This window comes from Plectropomus leopardus, chromosome 6, assembly GCF_026936395.1.
Source record: "Plectropomus leopardus strain MGB_pleo_1.0 chromosome 6, ASM2693639v1, whole genome shotgun sequence".
Lineage (NCBI taxonomy): Eukaryota > Metazoa > Chordata > Actinopteri > Perciformes > Serranidae > Plectropomus > Plectropomus leopardus.
In genome coordinates this window covers 2,031,132-2,058,798 of record NC_142181.1, presented here as the reverse complement: position 1 = coordinate 2,058,798, position 27,667 = coordinate 2,031,132, and the positions used below count along the sequence as shown (strand labels likewise).

The following is a 27,667-nucleotide window of genomic DNA, read 5'->3' as shown; positions in this document are numbered from 1 at the left end:
CTATATCCATAATTATCACAATTATATATATAAAATTATGTAACAAAATTATTATAATTAATTATAGTTTTTAAGCACTTTTCCCAGGTAATTTCTTTTTTTTTTTTAAAGAAACCCTTTGTCATTATTTATTTGTTTATTTATTTTTACTTATCGTCTTGTACTTTTTACTGGCTTTTGCAAGAAATCAGACGTTAGAAATATATTTTTAAAAATACAGGATAAAATGTCGAGGGAAAACTAGTCAGGTACATGCAATGAATCAGCGGTATGAGCGCTATTAACAGCCACCTTCGCTGGAGCGGGCTGTCGGACATGTCCACGCTGAAGCGGGCTGTCGGACATGTCCACACTGAAGCGGGCTGTCGGACATGTCCACACTGAAGCGGGCTGTCGGACATGTCCACGCTGAAGCGGGCTGTCGGACATGTCCGCGCAATTGCCTTCAGGATTAAAAATCTAATCTAATCTAAGGATTAATCTAATCTAATTTAACTCACAATGATCAAAATGACATATTTTAAATTATGTTACAAAATTATTATAACTATCTGGTCATTTCCTTGTTTTTAAACTTTTTCCTTTTTTAGATCAATTTTTTGCACTTTCAACTACGTTTTGCAAGAAATAATTAGTTAGAAAAAATGTCCCAAAATTATTATTAATATTCTTTTAAAAATACTTTTTTAAAATCTTGTTTTTATCTTTTTATCAGGTATTTCTATTTTTAGGTAATCTTCTTGTACTTTTTACTAATTTTGCAAAAACTGTGAACATTCTTTATTTAACTGTTGAGTTTCTCAGCGTTGTAAATACTGCATATATTGTTTGTTTATGTCGTCCTCTGTGCTTATTTCCTTCATCTTCATCCTGCACGTTTTTGTACATATTTATTAATATAGTTTATTTTGCACAGTCTTTGCTATCCCTTTGCTGCTGCAATGTTGGAAATTTCCCCACTGTGGGACTAATAAAGGATTATCTTATCTTATCTTATCTCTTAAAAAAAAAATATTTTGAAATTTGAAAATTTTGAAAAAAGTATGCTGAAGGTTGAAAAGGTTAACCGCTCAAACAAAGACACACTTCACACAGCCCCATCACGTTTTCCAAGTTTAATAGTTAAAGAAAAAAAATGTTTTTGTCGTCAAACACAGACCACGATTTGGCACAAAAATCCCCCACAATCCACTCCAATGCGCGAAGTCACAGAGGCACTTTTCATCGTGAGCGGGCCGACTGAGTCCGGACAGAGCGGGGACGTCAGCCACCAGCTCGGCCCGCCACGAACCGCCACTAAAGCTAAAGAAAGCGACTGAAAGCAGAGAGGAGGACGCCTCTCCGGGTCGGACCGAGTGTCTCGAGTGCAGCGAGTCGGTCCGCAGATTGAGATGAAACAGCATTGAGTTTCCTCTGAGCATGGACAGTCCACAATCATGTTTTATTGTTTTCTTTTATTTAGACAAACCCAAATAAAAGGCACATAAAACATTGCGCATATGTTTACATAATTATTCTCAATGGACATACATTTAAAAAAAATGTAGGAATGTTTTTACCTTTCTGCTAATCAGAAAGCCTAGCCTTCGTATATACAAAAATTACCATTGTTAATGTTCTAATACAAAAAGATTTATAAAAGGTTATTTTTTTTCTTGCATGTGTCTGTCATAACTAACATGTCCTCTTAACTAAATGGTTTGTACAAAGATATACATTCATTTGCCTTCACATCTGCCAAATTCATCATACAAACTTCACAGAAAAGGAAAAAAAATAATAAAAACGATCTTCCAGATCATCATTTGGCCAAATAATGTTTTTTTTTCACATTAGGTTGAAGTCAAATTAAAAAAAATAAAAAATAAGAAAACACATGGTTAAATGTCAGATACATTTACATGACCTTGACCCAAATAAAGATCTCAATTCATGTTTCACGGTGGTTCCTGAAGTAGAATAACTTCACAATCATTAGGTTTCCAAAAAAAAAAAAAAAAGCTAATCACAACATGGTTTGGTTGTCGACCTGTGGGGCCCTCGGCCGCCGAAAACTGATGAAGGCTTCCCTCGCAAAACGTTTCCATCACACAGCACATCGAAGAGAAGGAAGCATCGCCGTGTGGAAAAGTCTTGCAAAGTATTTCAGGCACACTTGTTTACGGCCACTGGAGAAGGACAAATGACACCGCACACTTCCTTTCATCCTAATTTTTTTTTTTTTTTTTTTTTTTAGTGTTTTGTTTTCGTAAAAAGTCACTAGCCTTCTAGTTGCTGAACTCAAACCTACACTGGACGAACTCTCTCGTCCACATGCAACATTGAAAGAAATTTAAAAAAATAAAATAAAGATGGGAAATGAAGATCGTAATGCCGTTCCACGTCAGAGCGTCTTCCTCGGTGGAGTGTCGGCACGCAACCAAATGAAGAGGCCAAAAATGCACGTGTGGCCAGGTCACCAGTCGCTAGGCGGGTTTCCATTAACCCTCGAACTTCGCAAATTTAAACTGTAAATATAAAATACGCCTATAGGAAACACGTCAATTCTGAAAATACTATAAACTATAAAGTTTTGCATGAGGTGGTATTTCGTGATTTGAAAAAGCCGTATTTTGCAAAACTGCAATCATACACTTTTTGGGTTTTTCCGCGTCACATGATGCCATGGCTGTGCTTGGTAGGAACTGGCTCCCTCGGGCGTGAGGCAGCATCACGTAACTGTGCGTTCACACCGGACGCGGCGCAACGCTTCTCACGACCCGTTTACATTCGAAATCAACGTTAAGACGTAGACAGGCGCGAATTCACACCAATGCCATAGACGTGACGCGATAGACACGAAAACGCTTATTTCACGTCTTCGCACAAGTTGAACTTGAGTGAGAATTTGGCGTGAGGCTGTGTTTTAGTCCGTCAGTTGAGATTCTCTCGACGTTACTGAGACACGAAGCTTCACTCAGCGTCAGCGCTGGACAGAGACAATAAATCCGGACCTGAAGGGCTCAGAGATCAGCGAGCAAAGCTACTAGGTAACAAGGTAAGCTCTAAAATACACCTGTGTCAGTGTAAGCTGTTTTGCTGAGTTGCTTTGAGTAATTTTAGTTGGTCTTTTATTGTGGAAAGTAAACGTGACAGAGCGTGAACGGTCTGATAAATAATAGAGCGTGTTAGCGTCTTGGTTCACTCTGCTTCAGAGCACAGAGACTCCGTGTTTACATCCAGCCGTTAGCAGCTTCTCCTGGTTAATGTAACGCACGGCTGCCGAGGCCGAATTTTCCCGAGTTTCAAAATGCTGCAAAAACAAACAAGCGACCAAGTAAGAGCGAGTAACGACGCGTTTTTTTTTCACGTTTGGTGTGAACGCACAGTCACTCTTCAAAAAATTGTGAAAATTGAGAAATTGTGGACTATCAGCTCCCAGAAATCCCTCATACGTTGCTGCTCCCGCGTATAAAGGGCTCGCCTTTCCATTATCGCTCTCATAACACGCCTAGTGCGGCGGCTGCAACAGAAATAAAGCTGCTTATGTTTTGAACATCCATCGCCGTGCTTCTTGGGATGTTATCGCCGGAGGAGAAATCGCAAAACGTCACTCAACAATTTTATCGACATTTTGAAAATAAGTTTTGTGCAAATCTGTAATGGAAACCCGCCTATGGTCTCATTCCACCAAACCGAAATGCCCCTCCAAGTACCGCGTGTCTGTCTGTCTGTAGTGTGCACATCCTACAGTTTGCTGCAAGTGCTTCAGAGTTCCTGCACTGAAAACAAAAAAAGGCCCTCAAATACAAACAGGCTTCACATCTGCACACTGATTCACCAGCGCTCCTCCGGATGGTTGTGCGGACCTGCTGCAGAAAAACTTTGAGGCTGAGATCACAAAACAGGCGTCAGTCACTGCGTCGGGTTCACTTGTGCATCAGTCTGTTCTGGATCTGGACTCAGTGTAAACCTGTTCTGAATGAGCGAAGTTGACTTGAGCCGCATCAACAGACTGCGATTTGATCCGCTTTGTGCTGCAGTTCCTCTGCCTGCCCATCGCTGATGGTTACGTGCAGTTTACATCAGGTGTCATTCGCCAATTTCTTATGTTTTTTTTCTTAACCCTTTGAAACACGAGTAAACAGGCTTGATTTCTTTCAAAAACATGGAAAGAAGGCAATGAGCAATTAAAGAAGAAATGACCAAAAATTTGCAAAAAATATATATAAATAAAAATTACAATTATAAAGTAAACTGCATGAAATAGAAAAAAAAGTAAAAAAAAAAAAAAATTTTCATCCTTTGAAACCTGAGGGAGGCGGCAATGAACAACGAAAAAAGAAAAAAAACAAACATTCGCAAGAAATAAGCAAAAACTACAGTAGAATTACCTGAAGACTGGCAAAAATAACACAAACAAATAAAGTAAAATAAACAAAGTAGGCTAACAAGAACCGGAAAATGCGCCTAAAAATTCGAACAATTCTGTAACATTATTTAAAATATGTCATTAAACTAATAATCCGTGTACTCTTTCCCTGGTTTTACCCCTAGATATTTTTTAAACGTAAACTTAATTTCTAATTCTTGCAATTTGTGCAACATTTCTTACCATGTCGCTTATTGCCTTTTTTTCTGATGTTTTTGAAATAAATAAATTGCAAAGGTGTAAATACTTGTGAAAGGCGTCTAAGAGCAGCACAAGAAAAGTGATGTCACTCCAGCATTCAAAGGGTTAAGAAAGGTCAGATTCATGACGTGTTCTTGATGTCACTAAATCATGTTTAGCAGCATCAGGAGAGAATAAATAAAATAAGACGGGACGAAGCTTGGGATGCTGCAGGCCCCCATGTGGATGTGGTCAATCAGTAATTATCAGAAGGCTCGTTTCCCATTGACGTAACTGATGTGAATTAACGTGTAGTGTTTAAAGACCAGTATTGTAAAATAATAGAGTATCATTTAAAGATTTAATAAATATGTCATTTAAATCTGATATTAAACGACTGGAAAAGCAAAGGTGTTTTACCAACATGTTCAAAATGTTCATAAGACTGCGCAGATCTGTTCTTACTGAAGAACAAACCCAAAATTAAAAAAAAAAAAAAATCTTAATGAAATGTGAATTTTCCTAATATTTTTTTTCATAAGAGCTGTTGGTGAAAGGGGTCCATTGTTATCTCAAAGTATCTGGTCCTCAGCTGAGTCTCTGGCATCGAGGTGTTCGTCTTCAGGAGCGTTTTATGTCGGCTCATTGCAAAATGACTCTTTCAGTGCAACAACCAAACACGGCCAATGAGGCGTAAATCTGGAATCAGGATTCACAACACCAGTGATACTCAACTCACAGCCGGGCCGAATCTGGCCCCTGGACCATTATCAGATCAGAGAAAATAAACTGATTCACACTGGGATTAAACATAGAAACTTCCTCAAAACTTTGCAACACCCTAAAATCCTCAAAATGTCCAAAAATCCTACAAAACATCCTAAAATTATAGAAATGTTCTGAGATCCTCGAAATGTCCTAAGATCCTAGAAACGTCCTAAGATCCTGGAAATGTCCTAAGATCCTGGAAATGTCCTAAGATCCTGGAAATGTCCAAAGATCCTGGAAACGTCCTAAGGTCCTCAAAATTTTCAAAGATCCTAGAAAAGTCCTAAAATTATAGAAACTTCCTAAGGTCCTCGAAATGTCCAAAGATCCTGGAAGCGTCCTTAAATTATAGAAACATAGTAAGATCCTTTAAATGTCCAAAAATTCTACAAATGTCCTAAGATCCAAGAAATGTCTAAAAATCCTCGAAACGTCCTAATATCCTGCAAACATATATGGGGCACCTGTGACTGGCCCCTGGTCTCCTGTGGCCCCTTAGCAAAACAAGTTGAGTATCCCTGCTGTAAACCTTTCAGCCGTGACCCAGATTCAGGATTCATTGGACCGGACAGTTTTGTCCGAGTCAACAGTCAGAAAAGCAACACACTGACAGGACTGGTTGGAGATGTCTGCGGTGACCTTGCCTGCCCACGGTCTCCCAAATTCTCACAGCGAGGGCTTCCACTCCCGTGTTTGAGTGACATGGCTCGTGTTCTAGCCGAGTCATTGTTTACCTCCTTTTATGTTTAGAACAAAAAGTTCAGTTGTTTCAGTCTGGATGAAGCTCAAACCAAAACCTCTTCTCATTATTGACTTTAAAGTAAACTCGTGTGAAACTGTTGTTTTTGAACTCTCCTCTGCTTCTCTGACAGGTTTCTCTTTCAGATCCACACAAGCTCTGAGCAGGAAATAAAGCCTCCTTTGTGATCGCAGCCTCAATTTTTCCAGTAAAAACCAACTGCCAGGATGAAAAAATAAAATAAAATAACTAAAATCAAACACTCTGAGCTCTGCAAGTTAAGATCTACGGAGAAAAATTCAGCTCAAAAAGTTTAAGGCTGGAGTTCTGTAATTTTAAAATTGAAGATTTTACCAGAAGAAACAACAACCAACACTGATCTGATCCTGCTGACAGTTATGACGTGTGGAGCCACAGCCTGATGTTACCAAAACCGCACCGCAGAACTCGACAGTTTCCAAAATTAAGCAGAGCAGCCATACAGCAGGGTGACATCTTCCTTCAGTGACAACAACATAAGCAGTGTCTCTTCTCAAAGACTTGTGAGGCTTCAGGTTTAGTCGAAAGAGTAGCACCGTGCGGAGCAGATGACGTGTTGGCGAGCAGCTAGTTTGACAATCTGAAGGGGAAGAAACTCCACTCAGTGCTCATGTCACTGAAGAAAAATGGTACCAGTTGAGCAGTGTGGCTCCGTAACATTATTTCATGCTTTTTGGACACTAGAGCCTCATTCCCACTGCACGAAATCCCCCTAACACCAGCTGACATCTGGCTTTTTAATGCAATGAGAATTCATATGATCGGCATTCACACCAAATGACTCAGCAGTAGAAACAGGTTTTTATCTATTCCCGCTCTGATCGGCAATAATAACAACACGACACACGGATGAACGCTGTAATTTCAGCTCCTTAACCGGCGAGATGCAATGACACCAGCACTGATTACTCTCCATCTCCTCCTGAGTAGCAAAAATACCTATCCAAATAAATCTGCAGCAAGTTTGAAAGAGAATAAGTAAAGCTGAACATAAACTGTAAGATTTTAGAAATGCTGTCAATTCCAACTTCTACTGTGCGAGTAAATAATCTACAATTAAAGGCCAAAGCTAACGATTTCTGTGCTCACACTGTTCGGGTTGATCGTGAAGCCACAATCTGACAGCTCACATTGTAAAAACGGCCTGTCAGCTCCTGCAGACCGTACTGGTTACTGACAATTATCAATAAAGTTTGAAAGCTCCAAGATGGGTATTGGCAACGATGCTGGAGGTTAGCTGGCCATCTTTACTGTTCTTAACTTGATGGCTAACTTGTTGTGCAGCCTAGCCTCTGTATTTTCCGACCCGTGTTGTGTTGCCATGGTGTTTTCAGATGCCGTTTGCCACTTTGGAAAGGTGCAGTGAGAAAAAAAGGCACTAACGTTGGGGAATCAACTAGTGCTTCAATAATGCGAGAGCCGGCATCGGCCAACCTAAACCTCTGACATGTCTGAAAAATAACCCGACGGCCGTTTGGGAGCAGATGATTGTCCTCGCGGCCACCCCGTACACCGCGTGGCAAACAGCGACAGACAAAGCTGAAATTCGGCCCGACTCTAAAATGAGTCTAGCAGCTCAAAAATCAGGTCAACATTGGATCAGTGTGCGCTCAGCTTAAGAGATATATAAAGAAACCACTGAAACGTGTTCAAAGACGTCTGTTCCTGCAGCTGTCTTCTGTTTACCTATTCGCCTGTCTGTCCATGATGTCGCACAGACACACCAACAAAACAAACACACACACAAAAGCTGACAGAAAGGCAGACTCGTGTGCTGGAGCGGTGTGTTCACTGGCAGTGGGAATGAAACCAATCACCTATACTGAGTGGGTTTACAGGTGTTTCAAAAACCCACATGAACACGCATTTTGGTGGGAAACCAGTATAACGCAGTTCTATGCTAGTGGCTGTAGTTACACAGATGATAACTGGTAGCAGGAAAAATTGTTGGATTTTTTTTGGCTTTTTTATGCATTTGTTGACAATTAAAACAAAGTGAGCTCCAGCCTTATCCTTAAGTCTCTGCTCATTCCTCTCTTCTGCGGGATGGACGGCCACACCAGTGGTGATACAGTTCCTGCATTGCTAGCCTATAAGTAGAGAGATGTTCCCTCTCCCAAAAGGTCAAAGGCAATAAAATAGTGTTTCGTATTTACAAAGAAATGGTCAGTGTGTAAATTGTTGAACATGATTTTAAAAGACTATTCTCAGTAACCTTCCTGAGTTGGACTGACAGTGATGGGATCCTATACCTGCTAAAGTAAACAATCTAACCAACTGAACATACCACCAGTTCACTTTGGGACTGTCGCACAGAGTCTGAGGCCTGGAACACACCACCTGCCTGAGCAGCGCTGCTCAGCTGCGGCAAAATCTACAGAAGCGACGGCTGGCTGATTTTTTGATAGACAATGGTATTTTGATAGTTATATTGGTGCTTTACCGCCTTTATTATAGTTTCAATGCCTTTATCTGTCACAGAGATGAGGAAATACAACTGTGTCTGTCGCACTCAAACTTCCCTGCTTCCATTTCAAAATAAAAGTCCTCTGACAATATCTCTGTCGACAGAATCTCATCAGTTGTTGACTGAGAGCATTTTATTGTGAAATTTTGCAAGGCCTTGTTGTTGACAATGCAGGAGCTGCAGGACTTCATAAATGAGTGAAATATGTGGTAATATATGTGAAAATACAGTTTTCACAGCAGCAGGCTGCTCCACAGCAGCAGGCTGCTCCGCAGCAGCGTCGCAGCCACTACGCTGCCACGCTGCATTTGCCGTCACACGCCACTCTTGCATTCAGTGTGTTCCAGGCGTAACAAGCCACTCCGGAAACTTTCTTGACCTCTACAGTTAAAAAGTCCTACGTAATCAAAATTCAAAATTATTTGACCTTTGATAATACTGCCATTTTAAGGGCAAATCATAGGGGACATGCTTTCAGTACGAGATATTTCCTCTTTGTTGTACCTTCAAGTGTCATGTCCGGATATAAATACATACAAAAAATCCCAAACAGAGGTCACAGATAAACCTGTGTATCCAGCAGTGACCGCTGACTGGTTTCCAGCACTTTTCAAACACAGACGTTGCAGGGGAGTTGATGACTGACGGGTCGAAACAGCCTCTGAACCATCAGAAAAATCCATAACATCACTCACCCTCCCCCGAACTGGAAGCTTTGTTTTTGTTTTTTTTTTGTAATTAATCTTTAAAATACATAAACTATCAAATACTGATAAGTCCACTAAAATAACAACAGAAAAAACATGAAACAAAATTTTGCCTTAAGAGGAAGCATTTAAGAACAACTCCGGCGATACACTTCCATTTAAGGAGCTGTTTAACCAAACCTAAGGTATAGTAAGGTCACCCATGTTTGAAGTCAGATGCCCAGTTGAAGAAATCACTTAAGTGGTCACTTTTACAAGACTGACTGTCCTAAATAAAAATGAAAATATTCCGGAAAAGGCTTCTGAAAGGATTCACCTTTTCTCAGCAGGTTTAATGCCGACACAGCTGCAGTGAGCTGGCTCACCCTCGACTATCTGTCATCGTAAAACAAACTACCCAAGTTTAAAAAAAAGGGCGAGGCAAGGGATAAATAAAAAACAAAATACAGGTGATGACGTAGCAGCTGATATTGTAATAACTGCCCAATAATTTTAAACCAAAGTGGAAGAAAAATACTCTTCTGGTTTGAAAGTGTAATGAAACCTGTTCCCTGCTTGCATTTTAAAATTATGCAAAAGCGAGAATTACTACTGTAATAACATAACGGGTATTGTGATGAGAGACCTGAGGCGCCAATTTTATTACTCAGGGTCCCAAAATCAGAGAATTTAGTTTCACTTTAAATGTTTTCCCTTTATCTATCAAAATTTAGAATTTAGGGGGAAAATCTTTGGCATAAAATAGTTATTATTTACAAAGAATATCTGCGCAAAATGTCACCTTTCAGAGATACACCCCCACCCGCATTATAGGGTCACTATAGCACATGAGACATGTTAAATAATAGAGGTAAACAGAGGTAAATAATATCGAGTATCTGGGTGTATATATTGTACTTGAAGACCATTTGCAATCTTTTTTCAGAGCTTTTAAATGGTCTTCATCAGCACATCAGGCTCCTAAAAACCATCTTCAAACAGACGGTGGTTACATTCCTCCACCAACCTGGTCACTGTCATTATATGATGTATTGACGGCTCTATAACTGACCATGAGTGGAAAATGTGGTTAATCGCTATGAAAAAATTACTAATCGACATCAAGTTATGATTTCTTTTTTGTCAAACCAGTTTGGGTTCATATTTGACACTAATATGACCCCTTAGAAACCAAAGAGTCGCCAGAAGCTGTGGCCAACACAACACCACAGAGTGAGTGATCTGATGATAAACACTCAGACTATAATATGATATCTCTAATTTAGCCGTAAGATTGAAGAATCTCTCCATTTTGGTGTAATGCGTGAGCAAGACTGCTTCACTGGAGTACTTTTGATTTACAGAATTTTTGCATCAATGTGATGTAGTACCTTGATTTTTCAGGTAATTAATTCACTGGGTCAGCCAAAAACACTCCCATCTTGTATCAGTAAAAATGTTCCATTAAATTTCTGGAAATGTTCTATATTACAGTAAAAATAATACTAATATTAATAAAATAATAATTAAAAAAACATGAAGATCGATGAGTGTTGAGCTGCTGTCATTCCTTAAAACAGAGTATTGTTTTGAAGGATTGTCCACTGGAGGGCAGCAGACTTTATCTCACAGCTATGAGGGTTAACACTCTCGCTCTCATTCAATAGGCAGGTTTCCATTAACCCTAAAATTGCTTAAATTAAAAGGTGGTATTACAGGCAATTCTAAAAAAACATATTTTGCAAAACTGAAATGGAAACAGTTTTTTACTCTTTTCTAGGTCACATGATGCTGTGTCTATGTGCTGGTCAGTAGGAACTGGCTCCCTCATGATGCAGCAGGAGCTACAAGAGCTGTTATTGCATCACAAAACTCGGAGAAAGTTGATCAGATCATTAGGAAGTTTTGAATCCACAATTCCTCTGTGATATCGTGGACTATCAGCTCCCACATATAAGGGGCTCGCCTTTCCATCATGGCTCCATAACACGCCTCCGTGACCTTGGATTGGAAATAATGACGGCTAGCGCGGTGGCTGCAATAGAAATAAAGCTGCTGATGTTTTGAACATCCATCGCCATAGTTACTGGGATGTTATCACCAGAGGAGAAGTCTCCAAACATCACTCAAGTGGAAACGCAGTCATCAAGCAATTCTGTTTTATCAACATTTTGAAAAATATCGTTTTTGCACAAATCTGTGATGGAAACCCGCCTTATGAGTGAGTGGAAGCAGAATAATTTTGTCTGTCATGATTAGGGGCATTTAAAAATATTTGTTCTTCTATAAATACAAAGAAAATTCAAAACTGACAAATTCTGCAGTTATAATCACTCCTGCAAGTACCAACGTATACGGTTGAATTATATTAGTTACCACATTTTCAAGTTAAATACACCATCAACCCATCAAAAGGGCCATTTTACTAAAACTGAACAGGCTCATCGATTATTAGGCAGTTAAAGCATTATCGGCTCTTACATCGGCTAAAAAACAAGAAAAGGAAAAGGCGAAGCTCTACCAAGGAGGGGAGGAAGGCAGGACTTGGGATAGAAAAGGCATGCTCTCCATGGGCCTCATGGCGATGTTGAGCGGCCCCGTGATATTCATGGGCATGGGAGTGGTGATGGCCACCGGGTGGGCGATATTCATGTGCGCCGTTGTGGGGATGTTGACGGATGCCAGGTTCACGGGCCCGGTGATGGTGACGGGGTGCTGCAGGTTGACCGGTGACGTGATGTTGACCGTGCTGGTGGCGATGTTCATCTGAGCGGCGATGGTGACGGGATTGCTGGCGATGCCGCCGCGGTTCACGGCCGAGGTGATGGCTGCCGAGTTGGTGACAGGCGTCGTGGTGGCAGAGTTGTTGTGCACGTTGTTGGCATCTGTTTAAAAAAAAAAAAACACAGATAGGAATAAATTTAAAGCTGGTTGAAATTGGAGAAATATGTTTGCCCTCCAAAACAGGCAAAGTCAGCAGCCCTCTCAGCTCCTCGGCTGTTAAGCTGCGTCACTGAAAATGTCATAAATACATGATGTCAACTGTGGGAATATTGTTGAAGAAACCTACCTTTGTGAGAGTTGTCAATTAGGACTTGGAAGGAGTTATTTAAAATCTCTCCTACAGTCAACTCACCTGAGGGGTAAATTCAAAAAGCAGGATCAGTAGACTAACCATCTTACTGTCCATTTGTTTTATTCAAAACGTTTCAAAAGTAACACATTGTGAAGGACATCTTAATCTCTGTGTATGGATTAAGCTGAACGCACACCACACTGCACGACTGAGCTCTGGGACCGCACATCAGTTACTATAAACTTCTCTATGACTAGATGGCTGCTGGGTCATTTCTGACCCCATCTCACCTGAAATGTCCCAATTCATGTCAAACTTTGTTGTTGTAATTGGTAGATTTAAACATCTGAGTGAATAAACGAGCCAATTTATCAATGTGGTCGAAGTCGGGACAGAAACTGCAGTTGGGGAAAGCGAGGTGACCTCTGATGACAGAACAGATGATGTGCGTCCAGCTTCGGTGTTATGGTCCAGTTTGTGGTTCAATTAAATGCATCTACTGATCCCGCTTTATGATATTTAACCTTATATTAGCAGAACTCTTTAATCTCTAAAACACAAGAACCTTAATTACACCAGTTGTCAGAGAAAAGACACGTTTTGTACTTGAGAGAAAAACTGGCCACTTAATGTTTTGCAGTTTTGCAGGTTAGCATTCAGTGTTTAGGGGTTTCTGCTACGAGCTACTGGATTACCTTTTCGTGGCCCTGAGTGGTTCCACTGCCAGTCACTTATGCCTATTCAGAAATACAGACACATATGGGGTTACAAGAGCACAGGGAAGCAGGGCCATCATCTGGGAGTCAGATTCAACAGTTGGCATGGATACGTTGTGTGTATATCACGTGGGAAACGGGGGGTTAAATATTAAACTTTTTTTAAACGGGCTGTACGGTCAAAAACGATGCTTCTTTTCTTTGTCCAAGTCAGAAAAACAACTCTCGAATAACTTGCTGGTTAAAAAATAGTTAAATTTGTTGAGTAAGCAGGACAAGAGGCAAAAAAAAAGGATATCGAGCAGAAACTGTGTACAGATGGGTGTGTCTATGTGTGTGTGTGTGTGTGTAGTTGTGTGAGATATAAACACACACACAAATATATATACATATATATATATATATATATATATATATATAGATATAGATATATAGATATATATAAATAGATATATGGATATATAGATGCTGCTCACGCTCTGCAGTTAATCAGCTGCATGAGTATGAAAAGTGCAAAGAGAGGAAGCTGGAGCGAGACGGCGCCATGACGAAGGGAAATATACAACCAGAGTTTAGAAAAATGAAGCACAGTGATGAGATGTGCACTCAGATGACTGCAACAACCAGAAATCTGAATTCACAAATTCACAAACCATTTTAGATGAAACCATTTTGGTCGCAGTCAAGAGTTCTGCAAATAAGCCTTTCTGCTTTTAACGCTGATGAAAAAATCCTCCGCCATCATGTTTTCAATCAACTTTCTTGATGTGATAAGTAGAATTAGACTCCTGCTACGCTGCGCTGCGGTGGGCAAGTAATGTAATCGTATATGCCCGAACACCGAGAACCAACGTTAACTACGGCTCCCACAGAAAGCTGGTGGTGGCTCATCAGTTCGGGCACTAAACTGGAGGAACAACTGACTTCTGGAGAAGCCATGAGGCGGTGTAAATCAGCTCTACTGTATATGAAATCAACAATCAACAAAAGTGCATTGAATTCACTGATCTTTCTCCAAAAATGAGCAATGAGAATCATTTAAGATGTTGACTACAAAAGGACTCCTGCACACTGTCTAACCTGCAGTATCATTGTATTTGCAACTTTCGGTACTAGACCTTCTTCATGCAAACACTACTATCACATGAGAAAGCCATCTTAAACAGGGACCAATTCTATCCCCCATGTGCAGAAAACAAACAATTATCTATATTAGACACACTCCTTAGGTCACAAAAACACCATTTATACAAAAATAACACGTACAAAAAAGCTCATAAACACCAGGTATATACAGAATTTATTCTTTTTTTTACAGATTTTTTTCTCCTTTTTTCAGAAATTTTTGGCTTTTTCATGTGTTACAAATGTTTGCTCAAAGAAGGTCTAGTACCAAAATGTTGCAAATAAATGATATCACAGGTTAGACAGTGTGCAGGAGTCCTTTGGTAGCTTTTTTGGGTCCATCTGTCCCTCTCCTACGCACCTGTCTCATCTGATAGATGTGCAAAGTGTTCTTTAGTTATAAGGTCAAAATTATTAAAATTCAGGGATCTTGTGGAATTGCAAACTGCACAAATAATGTTTAAAGCTAAAAATAATTCACTGCTAACAAAAGTCCAAAAAGCTTTCTGTGATCGAGAAGGCGGGTTATAATTTCAGGAGAAAATTTTATTTTGAAATTCACAGTTTTTGTATTTTAATGTGTGGTGTAAAATTATGGAATAGTTAAAATTAGGGCTGGGATGACGCGTCGACGTCAAAAAAAATACGTCGACGCAAGAACTGCACGTCGATGCGTCGTCACACAGAATCAAAAAGTGGCTGCTACTCGATGCCATGGCCGCCGCCATTTTTTGATTCTGAGTGACGACGCATCGACGTGCAGTTCTTGCGTCGACGTATTTTTTTTGCGTCGACGTCATCGATGACGTTGACGCGTCGTCCCAGCCCTAGTTAAAATATTAACCAATATATATATATATTTATTCAAACATGAACAAATTTAAAAAAGATATGCAAGAGTATGATTTTCATTAAATAAATGAGCGAAGAAGAGGTTTGACAGTCATCGAGCATTTACAGGAATTATTTATAATAATTTGTTTTGTACTGTTTTTTTAATTTCTGTTTTCTACCTTTCCCCTTTTTCTGTAAAAAACAATGTAAATAATGTTTACATATAGTTTTATATATGGTCTGTATAGTTTATATATCATTTATAGAGTGTAAGACAATGTAATCTAATTAAAAATGGAAGCATTTATTTTTCAGTAACTGGCGGATTTAACAAGTTTGCACTTCTTCCCGCTGCTTTTCGGACATGTGTAAGTTTGTGTATGTTTAAACATTCATCATTTCCTTCCCCTTTTTTCTCTTTTGGTTCGAAATAAATGCCATTTTCCACACTGGACGAGTGGGTTATGGACAGCAAACCCATATCAGTGTCACAACAAATGATTTATCCAAAATTTGAATGGCATTTGGGACGTTTACAGGTGTGTGGCTGAGGGGTTTTCATAGTTTCTACTAGCCGATTGAATGAGTTTCTAAACTGGAAAAGTGGGCAGAGTAGTGAGGAGGCTGAGGAGGAGTAAAAGGAGAGAGGTGGCCTACCTTTGTTGTTACACGGGTTGCTGAAGCTGGCCTGGCCGTGTGTCTTGAGGTGACTTGTGATGTAGGCAGCGCTCAGCATTTTGCCACAGATGTTGCAGGTCACTTTGCCTTCATGCCTGATCATGTGGGAGCGCAGACGGTCTTTGGTAGCGAAGGCGGAGGTACAAGCCTGCGACAGAAAACCGGTGAACCCTGCTTTGTTTTTTTCTCTCAACGCACAAGAAACCCAACAATCACTGGGATGCTTACAACAAAAGATTTCATCTTATACATTTATTTAATGTTTATTTAAAAGGGTACCAACTTATCAATTAACATCAGTATAAAATGCAAATGTGAATATGCAGGTGATATCTGTAGTCCCTTGGCAGGTAACAGATAACAGAAATAAAAAAAGAAAGACAAAAAAACACAAACACAAAAAACAGTACAATTCATAAAGAGGACAAAAGTGTGTGGACAGTCAGTCAGCGGACAGTCTGTGTTGTTTTTACTGTCACTGACATGGTATTTTAGTTATTGTCATTGCTGTTTGAATTTGTTGCTTGTGTTGATTGCTGTACAAAGACGGCGTGTTGCCAGGGGTGGCATGGCTAATTTTGCACACTGCATGATTTTTTAACCATTTTCAGAGATAGTGGTATGAATACTTTTATCCACTATTGTGGTTGTGGTGGATTTTTGCACTCCTTCAGTGGCTGTGCCTGGTGCCATATATATTGCTGTATGTACTGTACTTGTCTGATGTCTTGTTGTTGTTTGTTGACCATGGTGCACATGAGTTTCCTCTTTGGGGGGTTGTACTATCCTAAGTACCCCATACAACCCCACTTCAAAATAAATCCAAACTATCCCTTTAACATTGTTGATTTAGAGCATAAGGAGCTTATTTTATTTGCACTTATCTGAGCAGTGAAACTGATAAAAAGTGCAAAGTAAACTACACTGCAGCTGTTAGACCAGTGGCACTGCTGAGCAGATGGCAGCTGATGTTGTCTAATCTGATCTGGCCTATTAAATCTGATTTAAGCTGATCACCATTTATCAATGACGCAAAACTAAACTCAGAGTGAACATGACAGCAGCGTGCAGAGAGGAGGCGGAGTCATGACACTTACCGTTACTTGGCACTTAAACGGCCTCTCTGAGGAATGGACATGCTTGACGTGACAGCTTAGGTGATCAGGTCTGCAGAGTGAGATAAAGATGAGGAAGAAAATGTCAATCCTGCAGCTTTGGCTTTACTAGCAGCATGACTTCATTAACATAAGAACATGTTTATTAATGCAGGAAATGTTTCATGATTCACATTTCAGTCATGTTGTTAACAGGCGAAACTGCTGAAGAGAATCTTCATCAGACTTCATCAGAAAGCATCAAAATTTTTCTAGAAAAATACAAACAGAAAGTGCCGCAATTTTTTCATCATTCAATCAGAGGACGGCTGAGACTGATGATGACCTGAAACTGCTTTGCATCATCAGCCAGATGATAGGTTTTTTTTGGGGGTTTTTTTTACCATAAATCACAACCTCATATGGTCCCAAGACATAAGCATGTGAATAAATGGAGCAAATAAACTGAACATCAAATACATCATTCAGCATCTGTGCAGTCGAAAAAAAAAAGGCAGAAACTCTTTATTTCCTCCCACACTGAAAACCGCAGCGCATTACAGCTTTGTTCTTACTTTTCACAATAAAAGCCCTTTAATTGCATTACTGTTACCCAGAGGGAGCTTGTTCACCTGCTGAGGCTGCAGTGGTGTGTTGATCAATATATTAAAATAACTTAATTTTGCTCTGTCCTCTTCTTTAACTTCGTATTTAATGCAGTACCATAAAACTTCAATTAAAAGCCTGGGCTATTATTTGCTTAAAACACTGAACCTTTTCTTTGGGACAGACGTCTGTTACATTTATTTATTTAACCTGTTGGGACCTGAGCAAACTGGCTTTTTTTTATGACAAGACATGAGAAGAAGGTAATTAGCAATAAAAGAGGAAATGGCCCAGAGGTTAGCAAGATGTCTGTGAAAAGAACAAGAAAATTGAATCCTATGCAAATTGGTTTCATTTCTTTCAAAAGTATAGGAAAAAGACAATAGGCAACCTGGCAAGAAATGTTGGACAAATTGCAAGAAATTAGTTGATTTATAAAGTTATTCTTAAAAAGCTGGGGAAAAACAAACAAAAAAAGCTAAAATTAATAGAATTTAATATAATTTTTAAGCACCTTTCCTGGGGACGTTTTTTAATTCGTTCATTTATTTATACTAATTTTCAGGTAATTTTCTTGTACTTTTTACTAAGTTTTTCTTGGTAATTTTTGGTCCATATCTTCTTTTGTTGCTTATTGCCTTCTTCCCATGTTTTTCTAAGAAATCAAGCCAATTTCCTCAAGATTCAAAGGGTTACATAATCAACGAATACATTGCCTTCAAGTAGTGTTTCCATGCACCTTTTAAAAAAAATGTTTAGTAAAGTTGTCCACATACCTGGAGAAGCCCTTTCCACAGACAGAGCAGATGTAAGGCTTGTGAACTCCACCATCGTGGGAGCGGACATGGTACGTCATGCGATCCTTCCTCTTGAATCTCTGCTGGCAGATGGGACACTCAAACGGCTTCTCGTCAGAGTGCGACAGCTTGTGGCGGTTGAGGTGGTAGACGTCTCTGAAGGCCTTACCACACATGTCGCACCCGTGATTCTTTTTCACTGGTTTGGGGGGCTTCTTAGGGATACTCTGCTGCTGTTGATGCTGCATCGGGGTCATGATGCTGGTGCCTGTGGATGTTGACGTGGTGGCTGTAGTCAGGATACCAGCTACAGTAGTGATGTATGAAGGGTTTCCGCTGTTCTCGCGCGGTACAGTGGATATGAGCGGCACCATGGTTGGGGCTGTTTGTGTCTTCTTAGGCCGTGAGACCATCTTAATGCCGGTGTGGCAGGACTCGTGCCGTCGGAGATGGTAGCTGTCCCGGAAAGCCTTGTTGCAGTAGCCGCAGATGAAGGGTGTCTTTGATTTGGGCTCCTTTTTGACCACGGCAACTGGAGGCCCTCCACCACCTCCTCCTCCAGTCCCACTGGCCACATTGTCTTTAAGAAGTTCTGCAGCACTGACGGGGGGTTTCTGGTCCAGGGGAATTGGCAGCACCGGTTTCTGATCAGGCGGCTCCGTTCCAGAACTGAGCAAAGGCAAGAGGCTGTTCCCGGCTACCTGGTGCTGGTGATGTAGAGCCTCATTGGCCTGCTGTAATGAGAAAGACAGAGCCGCGTAAAACGCTATTATAATACACATTCTTTAAATATCAAGCAAACGACCAACAGCGTGGGACAGGGGAAGTGTTTCTGCTTTAAACTGAGTGTGACTGTTCATTAGGAGCACTATTGGGAAAAAAAATAAATAAATAATATATATATATATATATATATATAGTTAAGTTAATAATAATAATGAACTTTATTTGTATAGCACCTTTCATACAGGAAATGCAGCCAATGTGCTTTACAAAAGACATAAAGACATAATAAAACCTGCATGTAAAAATAAAATAAGATCAGAATAGACAACAATGGATAAAACCCACTTGATAATACTAGTAAAAGTCTGAGAAAATAAGGACACAAATGCGCAGAAAGTATAACATAGGATGGAAAATAAAATAAATGACAAAAAAGCATAAAATTAAGGAAAGTTTTTAGAAGCACCACGCTGTCGGAGTGTGAAGCGTACTGTTGGCACAGATGGAGCAGTCGAAAACCAGGTGCAGTGAAATTAAAAGCATTCATTGCGCTGGATCTAAAATAGAGCTAAGATCGGGCCCAAAAAATCTGGCCCAACCCTACATAATACGCACAATTTGTATCAAAGCCCGACCTGAGCCCGACCCATGGCAGCAGTCTTGGGCCTGAGCCTGATTAAAAACTCAAATTTGTGCTGTAAAAATAGGCTGATAGTATATAACATTTACTATATTATAAAAGAAATATGTTTTAATATTAAAACATGTATTACATGCTATGGGCTGGAGTGTTTCTCGCACTTCTTCTTTTCTTTCCTCTGTCATCTCGTGCGTGACAGGCTGGGCAAAGAAGGCAGCGCCCCTCGGTGCGTCTAGTACGCACGGCGATGCAGCGTGTAGATGTTGATCACCGCTCTCTGCTGCATGTTATAAAAAACTCTTTCACTGCTGGGGAGGGAGATAAAAAAAATCTACCAACAATTTGTCTTGAAGCCCGACTTTCTCTTTCTCCTGTTTTCTCCCTCTCTCTCACCTGCACTCCCTCTCTTCCCGTCTCTCTCCACCCTCTTTCTCGCTCTTTCCCTCTTGATTCAGTCCATTAAAACTCCTGCCAAAGTGCCACTGAAGCATGAGACAGTTCACAACCATTTCAAACAAAAAATTAAATAAATATACATTAATTTGGTGAGAACTCGACTCGATTCAAGGCCAAAGGGAATAGTGAGATATTACAGTCCGACCCGGCAGGAACCCAGCGGGTCAGGTCGGGTCCAATCGGGTTCAGGCAGAGAATCAAAGCTCTGGTCTAAAATTTACTTTCACCTCTTCTGCAGCCACTCTTTCTCTCAGCCATCGATCTGATCTGCTCTAATCAACTCATGGATTATCCATGCTGCGACTCAAACTGCGGCTGGGAGATGAGTAACCCCTCAGTTTCGCCTGTGCCGCCTTTATGGACCCGCATTAACGAGTTGTGTTGTCGTTTTGATTGAGGAACGGCAGAAGTTGCAGATGGGAGAAGTTTGCAGGCTGGGCCTTTCTGTCAGAAAACTATTTGTTTTGACAAAAACCACAACTCTTATTTTCGTTAGACATTTTTCCCTAGCTTTATTGAAATCATTTTTTAATCTATGAATTGCTTACAATTTGTTCTCACAAAGTTGCTCATTCCCTTTTCCCCCTTGTTTTTGAAAGAAATCGCATCCAATTTGCTCAAGGTCCAAAGGTTAAAACACTTGTAAACAATGTCTAAAAGCAACAAATGAAAAGTGACTTTGCTCCTGGTTTCAAAGGGTTAAACTACAATTAAACACTTCCCCCTCAATTTTACATTTTTATTTCGCTTAGATATTTGGCCATATCATTCGGCCCTACATTAACCCTTCTACATAAACCGATACTAAGTTGGTTTGGGGAAGGACGGTGCGGCAGGTGCTCTGCAGAGGGACGCTTAAAAGTAGAAAAATAGAAAAAACAATAATAATGTAGATAACAAAGAATCAAAAAATATGCTGATTAAATAAATGAAGCAATGACAGGCACAAAAAATATAAAAAAGAAAAAAGAAAACTGCGTATGGAGGACATCTTAAGTCTGCAGCTGCTGGCAGGCATTGTCCAATTGGTCATGGCAGATCCCCAGTGGGACAGGACGAACAGAAGGCGGGGGCTTGTATGAATATTTTGGCCGGGGAGAAAGCAGAGATTCACATTGTAACCACCAACTTTACAGCAGGTCAACCCGGAGATGTGGCGATTGAGACAGCCTTGTTCTTTTCTGTAATCGCCATTGGGCAGGGTTAAAGACCTGACCCACGGCTTTTCAGGTTCAGCCAAGCATCCCAACCCGGTCAGCCAGGAGGTGGGGGGGGGGGGTTGTGGTCTGAGGGGACCAGGAGCCCAAGTGCTGCTTTTTTCCCACTGTGCTCTTTTATGAACGACACAAATCCAAGCACTGATGCACTTATGGCCCTCGGAGGGAGGGGGTGGGTGGGGGATTCGTTCAGCTGCCGGCCACTTCCATACTTAGTGCAGGCAGCCACACTATGTGTTTGAGCACGGTGGAGCGAGCTGGGGGCCGTCACAGGTTGTCGAATCGCTTTTATATCTGCCACACTGTTGCAGTACTCAGACTACAATCATTACTCCAATTAGCATTTCTCCGAGCGTATGTGTATGCAAGTCAAACATGGCCAAAAGCTCCCTCTCTCTCTCAGCGGGAGCAGCCTGCTGTTCCATCACGCTGCTCCGATGATTTTGATACAAATCTGTTGTGAAGGGTGAGGTCCCTTCCAAGATAAATAGTACTGAAAAAGAATTAGCAGCATGGAAATGAACAAGAAACAGTACAAATAAAAATAACAAAGTCTTTTTTTTCTTCCCCGCTGCAAGGGGGAGTATTGCTTCACCATGACAGAGTCCAGTTTGATCAAATGCAATTATGATTTGCCTGAGATTTCTTGTCTCAAAGAGATCTTTTTCTCGGTTAATTGCTTTGCTATTAATTGTACTGACAAAAGCTGTTTGTTATGAATGCAAAAATGGCAAACAAATAAAAATGAAAAAAGGCAATTGCAACTCTGCAAAGATATCTGTCAGTTTAGAGCAGTTATAATCAACTTATGGCCCACAGGCCAAATCTTACCCCGGTAGGGTGCCGAGTGGCCTTCCCAACAATTTTCTAACTCACCTTAAAAATATAGTGATTCACACTGGGAAATGTTTTTGTACCTTCAGTATCCATAAGGTGTCAGTGCCAGTTAAGGATCCCCCAACTCCCCAACAGAAGTCCTGGCTCTGATGTCCTAAAACCCTATAAATGTCCTGAAATTCCCTAAAACCCTAGAAATGTAAAAAAAAAAACCCAAAAACCTTAAAATGCCCTAAAAATGTTCTAAAAACTTAGTCCTGAAATCTTACATGTCCTAAACTTCTAGAAATGTCCTTTAACTCTAGAAATCTCCTAAAATCCAAGAAATTCTTTGAAATCCTAGAAACCTCCTAAAATCCTAGAAATCTCCTAAAATCCTAGAAATGTCCTGAAATCTTAGAAACATCCTAAAATCCCCAAAATGTCCTAATTTTTTGAAACATCCTTAATCCTAGAGATGTCCTGAAATCCTAGAAATGTCCTAGAGTCCTAAAAACATCCTAAAATCTTAGAAGCATTTATGGGGCTGCTGCGACTGTTCACCGGACTCCTGTCATTTTGCAAAAGCGGCCCCTAAAAAGCAAGCTGAATATCTCTGGTTTCGAAACATAAACAGCAGCATTTTTGGGTACGACCGACTGACAACAACTCCGACCCTTTCAAACCTCATCATAACAAAGCCCGGAGAACAATAACAAGTGAAGTTCATTACAATGTTGCCTCATTAGATGCTTCATCACGTGGTGAACCAAGCGGCCCCCGAATAAAAAGCCTCCTGTTTGTCTCCTACACACCAGCTCCAGGTATTCTGGCCACTTGGCCGCCATAAAGCCAATCTGACACAAATACTTCCCACTAACAGCTGCAGCTCTTTAGCAGCAGCCTACACATATGATGAGTGTTGCTATACAAGTATGACAAATGCCATGGCAACTGAAGCTTCATGACATCAATTGCTGTGAGTGTCTATGAACTGTGAACTCGTGTCCGTAACCAGATTAACAGTCTGAAGTGTGAAAACATTTCAGTTTCAGATAGTTTAAAAAGACACTTGCTGGATTAAAAAAAAAAAAGAAAAAAAAGGAATGGCTTCAAATCTTGTATTTTTGGATAAACCAGTCATATTTTTTGGAGAGAATAGGGAATGGGCAGTGGAGCATTTCCAACACAATAAACTCATGTAAGAACCAAAACTGTATTGACTTGAGTCTTGCTGTCCCACCAGTGCATCCTGTCAACACTCTGTCATGAGATGGAAATAAAAATGCTAAAATAATGGAATTAAAAAGTCAAACCATCAGCATTTAAAAATAACTAAAAACAAGCTGTACCAACAGTGATACAGCCAAACCCTTAAGATTAAGAGGTATTAGTTTCTTAAAATTGGCCCACAGCAAAAGAGTATAACATTTTGGTATTTGAAGTTTGTCACTCACCTCTAATATAAAATTTCTAGGAAACTACAGATATTATTAAGCTTTTCAAAACTAGTTATTTCACTTAATCCACTTAATTCCACTTACAGCAAAAGCAGATGACTAATGTATACAATAAACATAAGCCTTTTAATCGTAACTATGACAGACGTGGCGGGTCCTGTCAACGCTGCAAGACGGTAGGGACGGGGATCGTTATTTTTTATTGATATTGATACCAATATCGAGACTCCTCAAGGATGTGTCTTTAATACCACTATTGATATTTTCTTATTATTTGGTGGAAACAATATGGTTGTTTTTGAATGCAACTGGTTTTACTGTCATGTTTTGAGTGATTAGGATTTTTTTTTTGTATTTTAATTTAAATATTTACTTTGAAAAACCTTGGCATCAGTAGTTTTAATTATGTATTTTAAGATGATTAAAGCTTGTGTTGGGATGATAAACAGGTTGTAATTTCACCTCTACTCTACTTTTATATTGCTGGAAAAATAATTTCTCACCTAAACAACCGTTTTATTTACGTTTTTCTTGTTACATTTGAACATAGCATGATGATTTATTCACCTTAGTCATTTTACTGAGCCGTCAGCGAACATATCACAATGAAACCTTATGCAGCCTCACTTATTGAGATAACTAGCTCTTATCCTGCCGATTTCAACTCAACATTATTTGGACTATTTTGTACTGATGGGACTTTCTACAAAGTTTGGGTGTGCTTCCCACTGCTGCTGTGAGCGGATGATGATGAAGACTGAGCCAGGTGTGTCGCAGCGCCTGCAGCTGACAGAGGTGAAGTATTTTTTTACCTGAAGACAGTTGAAGGTACTGCATTTAGGTTTAATTTGATGTACAATTCATGTATGCAGAGCAGTGACTGGATTTAAATGACCAGACTCGACTCTAGATGTAATGTTTGTTTTGGGACCCGTGGGACTCGACAGCAGTATTGATAAGCTCAAACATTCCTGATTTTCATGTTTTGAGAAAAGCGATACCGGGTCCTCAATAGAACCGGTTTCAATCGTCATTCCTACAAGACAGTGTACAACAAAACTCTGTAAAAAGGAAACCAACAGGCTCCAGGTAGCAAACGTCCAACAACACCAGTGATCCCACCAGTGAATTTAGGCTAGACGTTCAGTTTTACAGAAGTCATGGGATAAATTCAGAGATTTTAGTTAATAAAGCTGTTATATTCCAAATTCTAAATACTGAAAGGAAGATTTTCATTTTTATTGTAAATTCATATCGGCTCCAAATATTGGTTATACGTCTCATTAACTACTTACAAAAGGTATTAGTATCTGCCCTGAAAAAACAATATTGTTTGACCCCTTGTGTAAACATACTGCATGACACTGATTGCTTTATCAGGAACATTACTGGAGAATGTATAAACATGGGACATAACATAACCAAAGAAGGCCCTCAGTCTTTTGTTATTATTTTACTCATCAATAAAAGTATACCTTACAACAGGTAAAATAATTCAGATTTGGAGATATATTTACTGAGACGTAATAATGCATGTCAATGAGCAGAAACAGTTTGTACTGACTGCACTCAAACAAACTTCAGGAGCAGACATCAACACAAATCACAAATAAATAACGTTACTTACAAACTGCCCAAAATCTGAGTTATCTGAGGTGCTTGATTACATTCCACGTATGGTTTCATGGATTAATAAGCATTTATTTATTTGACACACAAGTGTGCATCTCTGCTGATCCAAATGATGCAGCAGCTATAAACTCCATCACTACCTGTCTGCTGGCAATAAACAAATAGATAAGCAATAACTTTTAGTTAAACAAGGACAAAACTGAAATCAAAACTGAAAACAAAGAGAGAAATCTTTTTAAATAATATGGGGTCACAAGTCTTGGTGTTGTCCTCAACTCAGATTTGAGCTTCCAGTCCCACATTAACAATGTGATGAAAACATCTTTTTTCCACCTTGGAAACATAGCTAAAGTACGCCCATTTATAGATGCAGAAAAACTGATTCATGCCTTTATTTCAAACTGATTTAATAACTGTAACACACTTTTTACTAGTGTACAGAAAAATCCACTGACAGACTTCAGCTAATCTGAAACTCTGCAGCTCGGCTTTTAACCAGAACCAAGAGGAGAGAAACATCAGTCCAGTTTTAGCTTTGTGTAACATTCAGAATTGATTTTAAGGTCTCCTAACATACAAAGCTTTTAATGGGCCAAGTTACATCACTAACTCTCTCGTTCCTTATTTGCCTTCACGAACACTGCAATCATCTGCAGCTGGTTTATTGGAGGCTTGTTTGTCAATTATGTCCCAAAACCCTGGGACACATTACCTACAGATATCAGGGAAGCCACCACGATCAATATTTTTTAAAAGAAAACTAAAAACTTCTCTTCATTTACTCTAACTAGCTCTGACTTAACTGCTTTGCATTTTGATTCACACTCACACACTGCTGCACCGCTTTAAAATTCTGTTTTCCTTAATTTTATACACTTCATTTTTGTTAACATTATCTCAATGGGTTTCATTTTCCATGCTATGTTATGCATTCAGTTTTTTTCCTTACTTTATCTTACTTTTACTAGTTTTACCAAGTGGGTTTTAACGTGTATTCTATTCTGATCTTAACTTTATTTTTACATGCAGGTTTTATCATGTCTTTTTGCCTTCTATGTCTTTTCCTGTGAAGCGCTTGGTGCATGTAATTTCTTTCTTGTAAAGCAGGTTTGGCTGCATTTCTTATATGAAATGTCCTGTACAAATAATGTCATTATTATTATATAAAGAATATTATATATAGGCTGGGGGGGGGGTACTGTGAGTATAATTCTAATTACCACAATAGCATGATCTAAATTATGTTACAAAAAACCTTTACATTTTTAGAAAATATGTAGCACGTTTCTCAGGTCAATTTCTTTAACTTTTTTTCTTTCTTCTCTTTATTGGTTTTGTTTTTTGTTCATTTTTAAGCCATTTCTTAAGTTTCTCATCGCCTTCTTCACATAATTTAGATGATTTAGAGAATAAATGAGAGCCAATATGCTCCGGTTTTAAGAGTTAATGTATTTTAAATGAAAGACGTGTGTCGAGCTCATTTAAGCGATTTATAAAGTCCTCATCAGAAGCTGGACATGTCATTTAATGTGCGTTTATTTGGAACAAAAGGACACATTAAACTTTATACTTTACATGCTAGCTGTCGGAAAGAACTGTTGAGTCGATGGTGATTGAAAGTTTGATTTGTTTGCATTTCTGTTTAAATCATCGGCTCCAGATTTGAGGTAAAATAATAACAAGAAAAAAAGTTTGTCGTCTTTAGTACGGTTTGCTGTCCGCGTGCTAGGTCCCCTCCAATTTACAGTGTTAGCGTTAGCTAACTTCTTAACAGCCTGGCTACTTTAACGGCAATTAAAACGCTTTAGTTGCCTTGTTCCGTCAACAGATTGAAGTTTGTTGCTCTCAGTAAATCACTGCCTCCCAGTGTCCCTTATCTGTTTTGTGGCGAGGCTCGATGTGGTAAATACGACTAAAGTACCCTGGTTTAGCTAACGCATTAGCCACCTAGCTTAGCGATTAGCTCAACCTAGCAGCTAATGTGCTAACGCGCGCGCATCAACAGAGCAGCTTCAGAAACGAGCTTTTCGGTTTATTTTCTGACACAAACGTCGCGCTGTGAGGTACACAACATTTGACCGAGCTCGAAACATTTATCCAACACCGAGGAGGAGGCCCGGGGACTCCCCGCGGACCCGACAGCCGGAGGTCTTGGGTCCGATTAGCTTTTGGCTAACAGCAACCCACACAGCGAAGCTAGCTAGCAGGCTAACACCTTTGTTTTGCTTGGCTAACTCGTTTCAGAAAGTGAGACAAATGTTTGGCAGACATCGTGCGAGATTTCAAAAACGGGTATGCGGTTTCTCAGAGTGCTGTTGTTGTGCGCCACTTACTTGAAATAAAAACGTACTCCAGCTCGGCTCCATTGCAACACTTAGGCTAAAATCTGCAGGAAACCTACAAGGAATCTACAACAAAGCAGCTAAACATGGCAGCTACAACTTCCTGTAACCCCCAGGGCTGAACCAAGTTTTTTTTTTTTTTTTAGGACGTCTGGATTTTTG

The 27,667-nt window shown here is 39.8% G+C and overlaps 1 protein-coding gene across 3 annotated transcripts; it reads right to left on the bottom strand.

Moving 5' to 3' along the window:
• Positions 1-1,100: 1,100 nt before the first annotated feature.
• Positions 1,101-27,623, bottom strand: vezf1b (vascular endothelial zinc finger 1b). Of its 3 annotated transcripts, XM_088078482.1 has the most exons (7): positions 27,497-27,623; positions 18,196-18,950; positions 16,817-16,886; positions 15,699-15,867; positions 13,062-13,103; positions 12,361-12,426; positions 1,101-12,175 (listed from the first exon to the last, which is right to left on the bottom strand). In XM_088078482.1, exons 1-7 carry the CDS (start codon positions 27,527-27,529, stop codon positions 11,808-11,810), a joined length of 1,503 nt encoding a protein of 500 aa, XP_087934608.1. In that variant the 5' UTR covers positions 27,530-27,623; the 3' UTR covers positions 1,101-11,807. The 3 variants fall into 3 exon arrangements, with proteins under 3 accessions (XP_087934608.1, XP_087934609.1, XP_087934610.1); XM_088078483.1 differs by lacking the exon at positions 12,361-12,426; XM_088078484.1 differs by lacking the exons at positions 12,361-12,426; positions 13,062-13,103.
• Between the last annotated feature and the right edge of the window lie 44 nt (positions 27,624-27,667).

What these genes read in the sequence shown, in the direction of transcription:
- vezf1b (XM_088078482.1), bottom strand. Translation starts at nt 27,529, where the DNA reads ATGGAGCCGAGCTGGAGTACGTTTTTATTTCAA. An exon ending in CAACCCGTGTAACAACAAAG is followed by an intron (nt 13,104 to 15,698) that starts GTAGGCCACCTC and finishes ATTTCTGAATAG; the next exon opens with GCATAAGTGACTGGCAGTGG. An exon ending in CCACTCAGGGCCACGAAAAG is followed by an intron (nt 12,427 to 13,061) that starts GTAATCCAGTAG and finishes TTTACCCCTCAG; the next exon opens with GTGAGTTGACTGTAGGAGAG.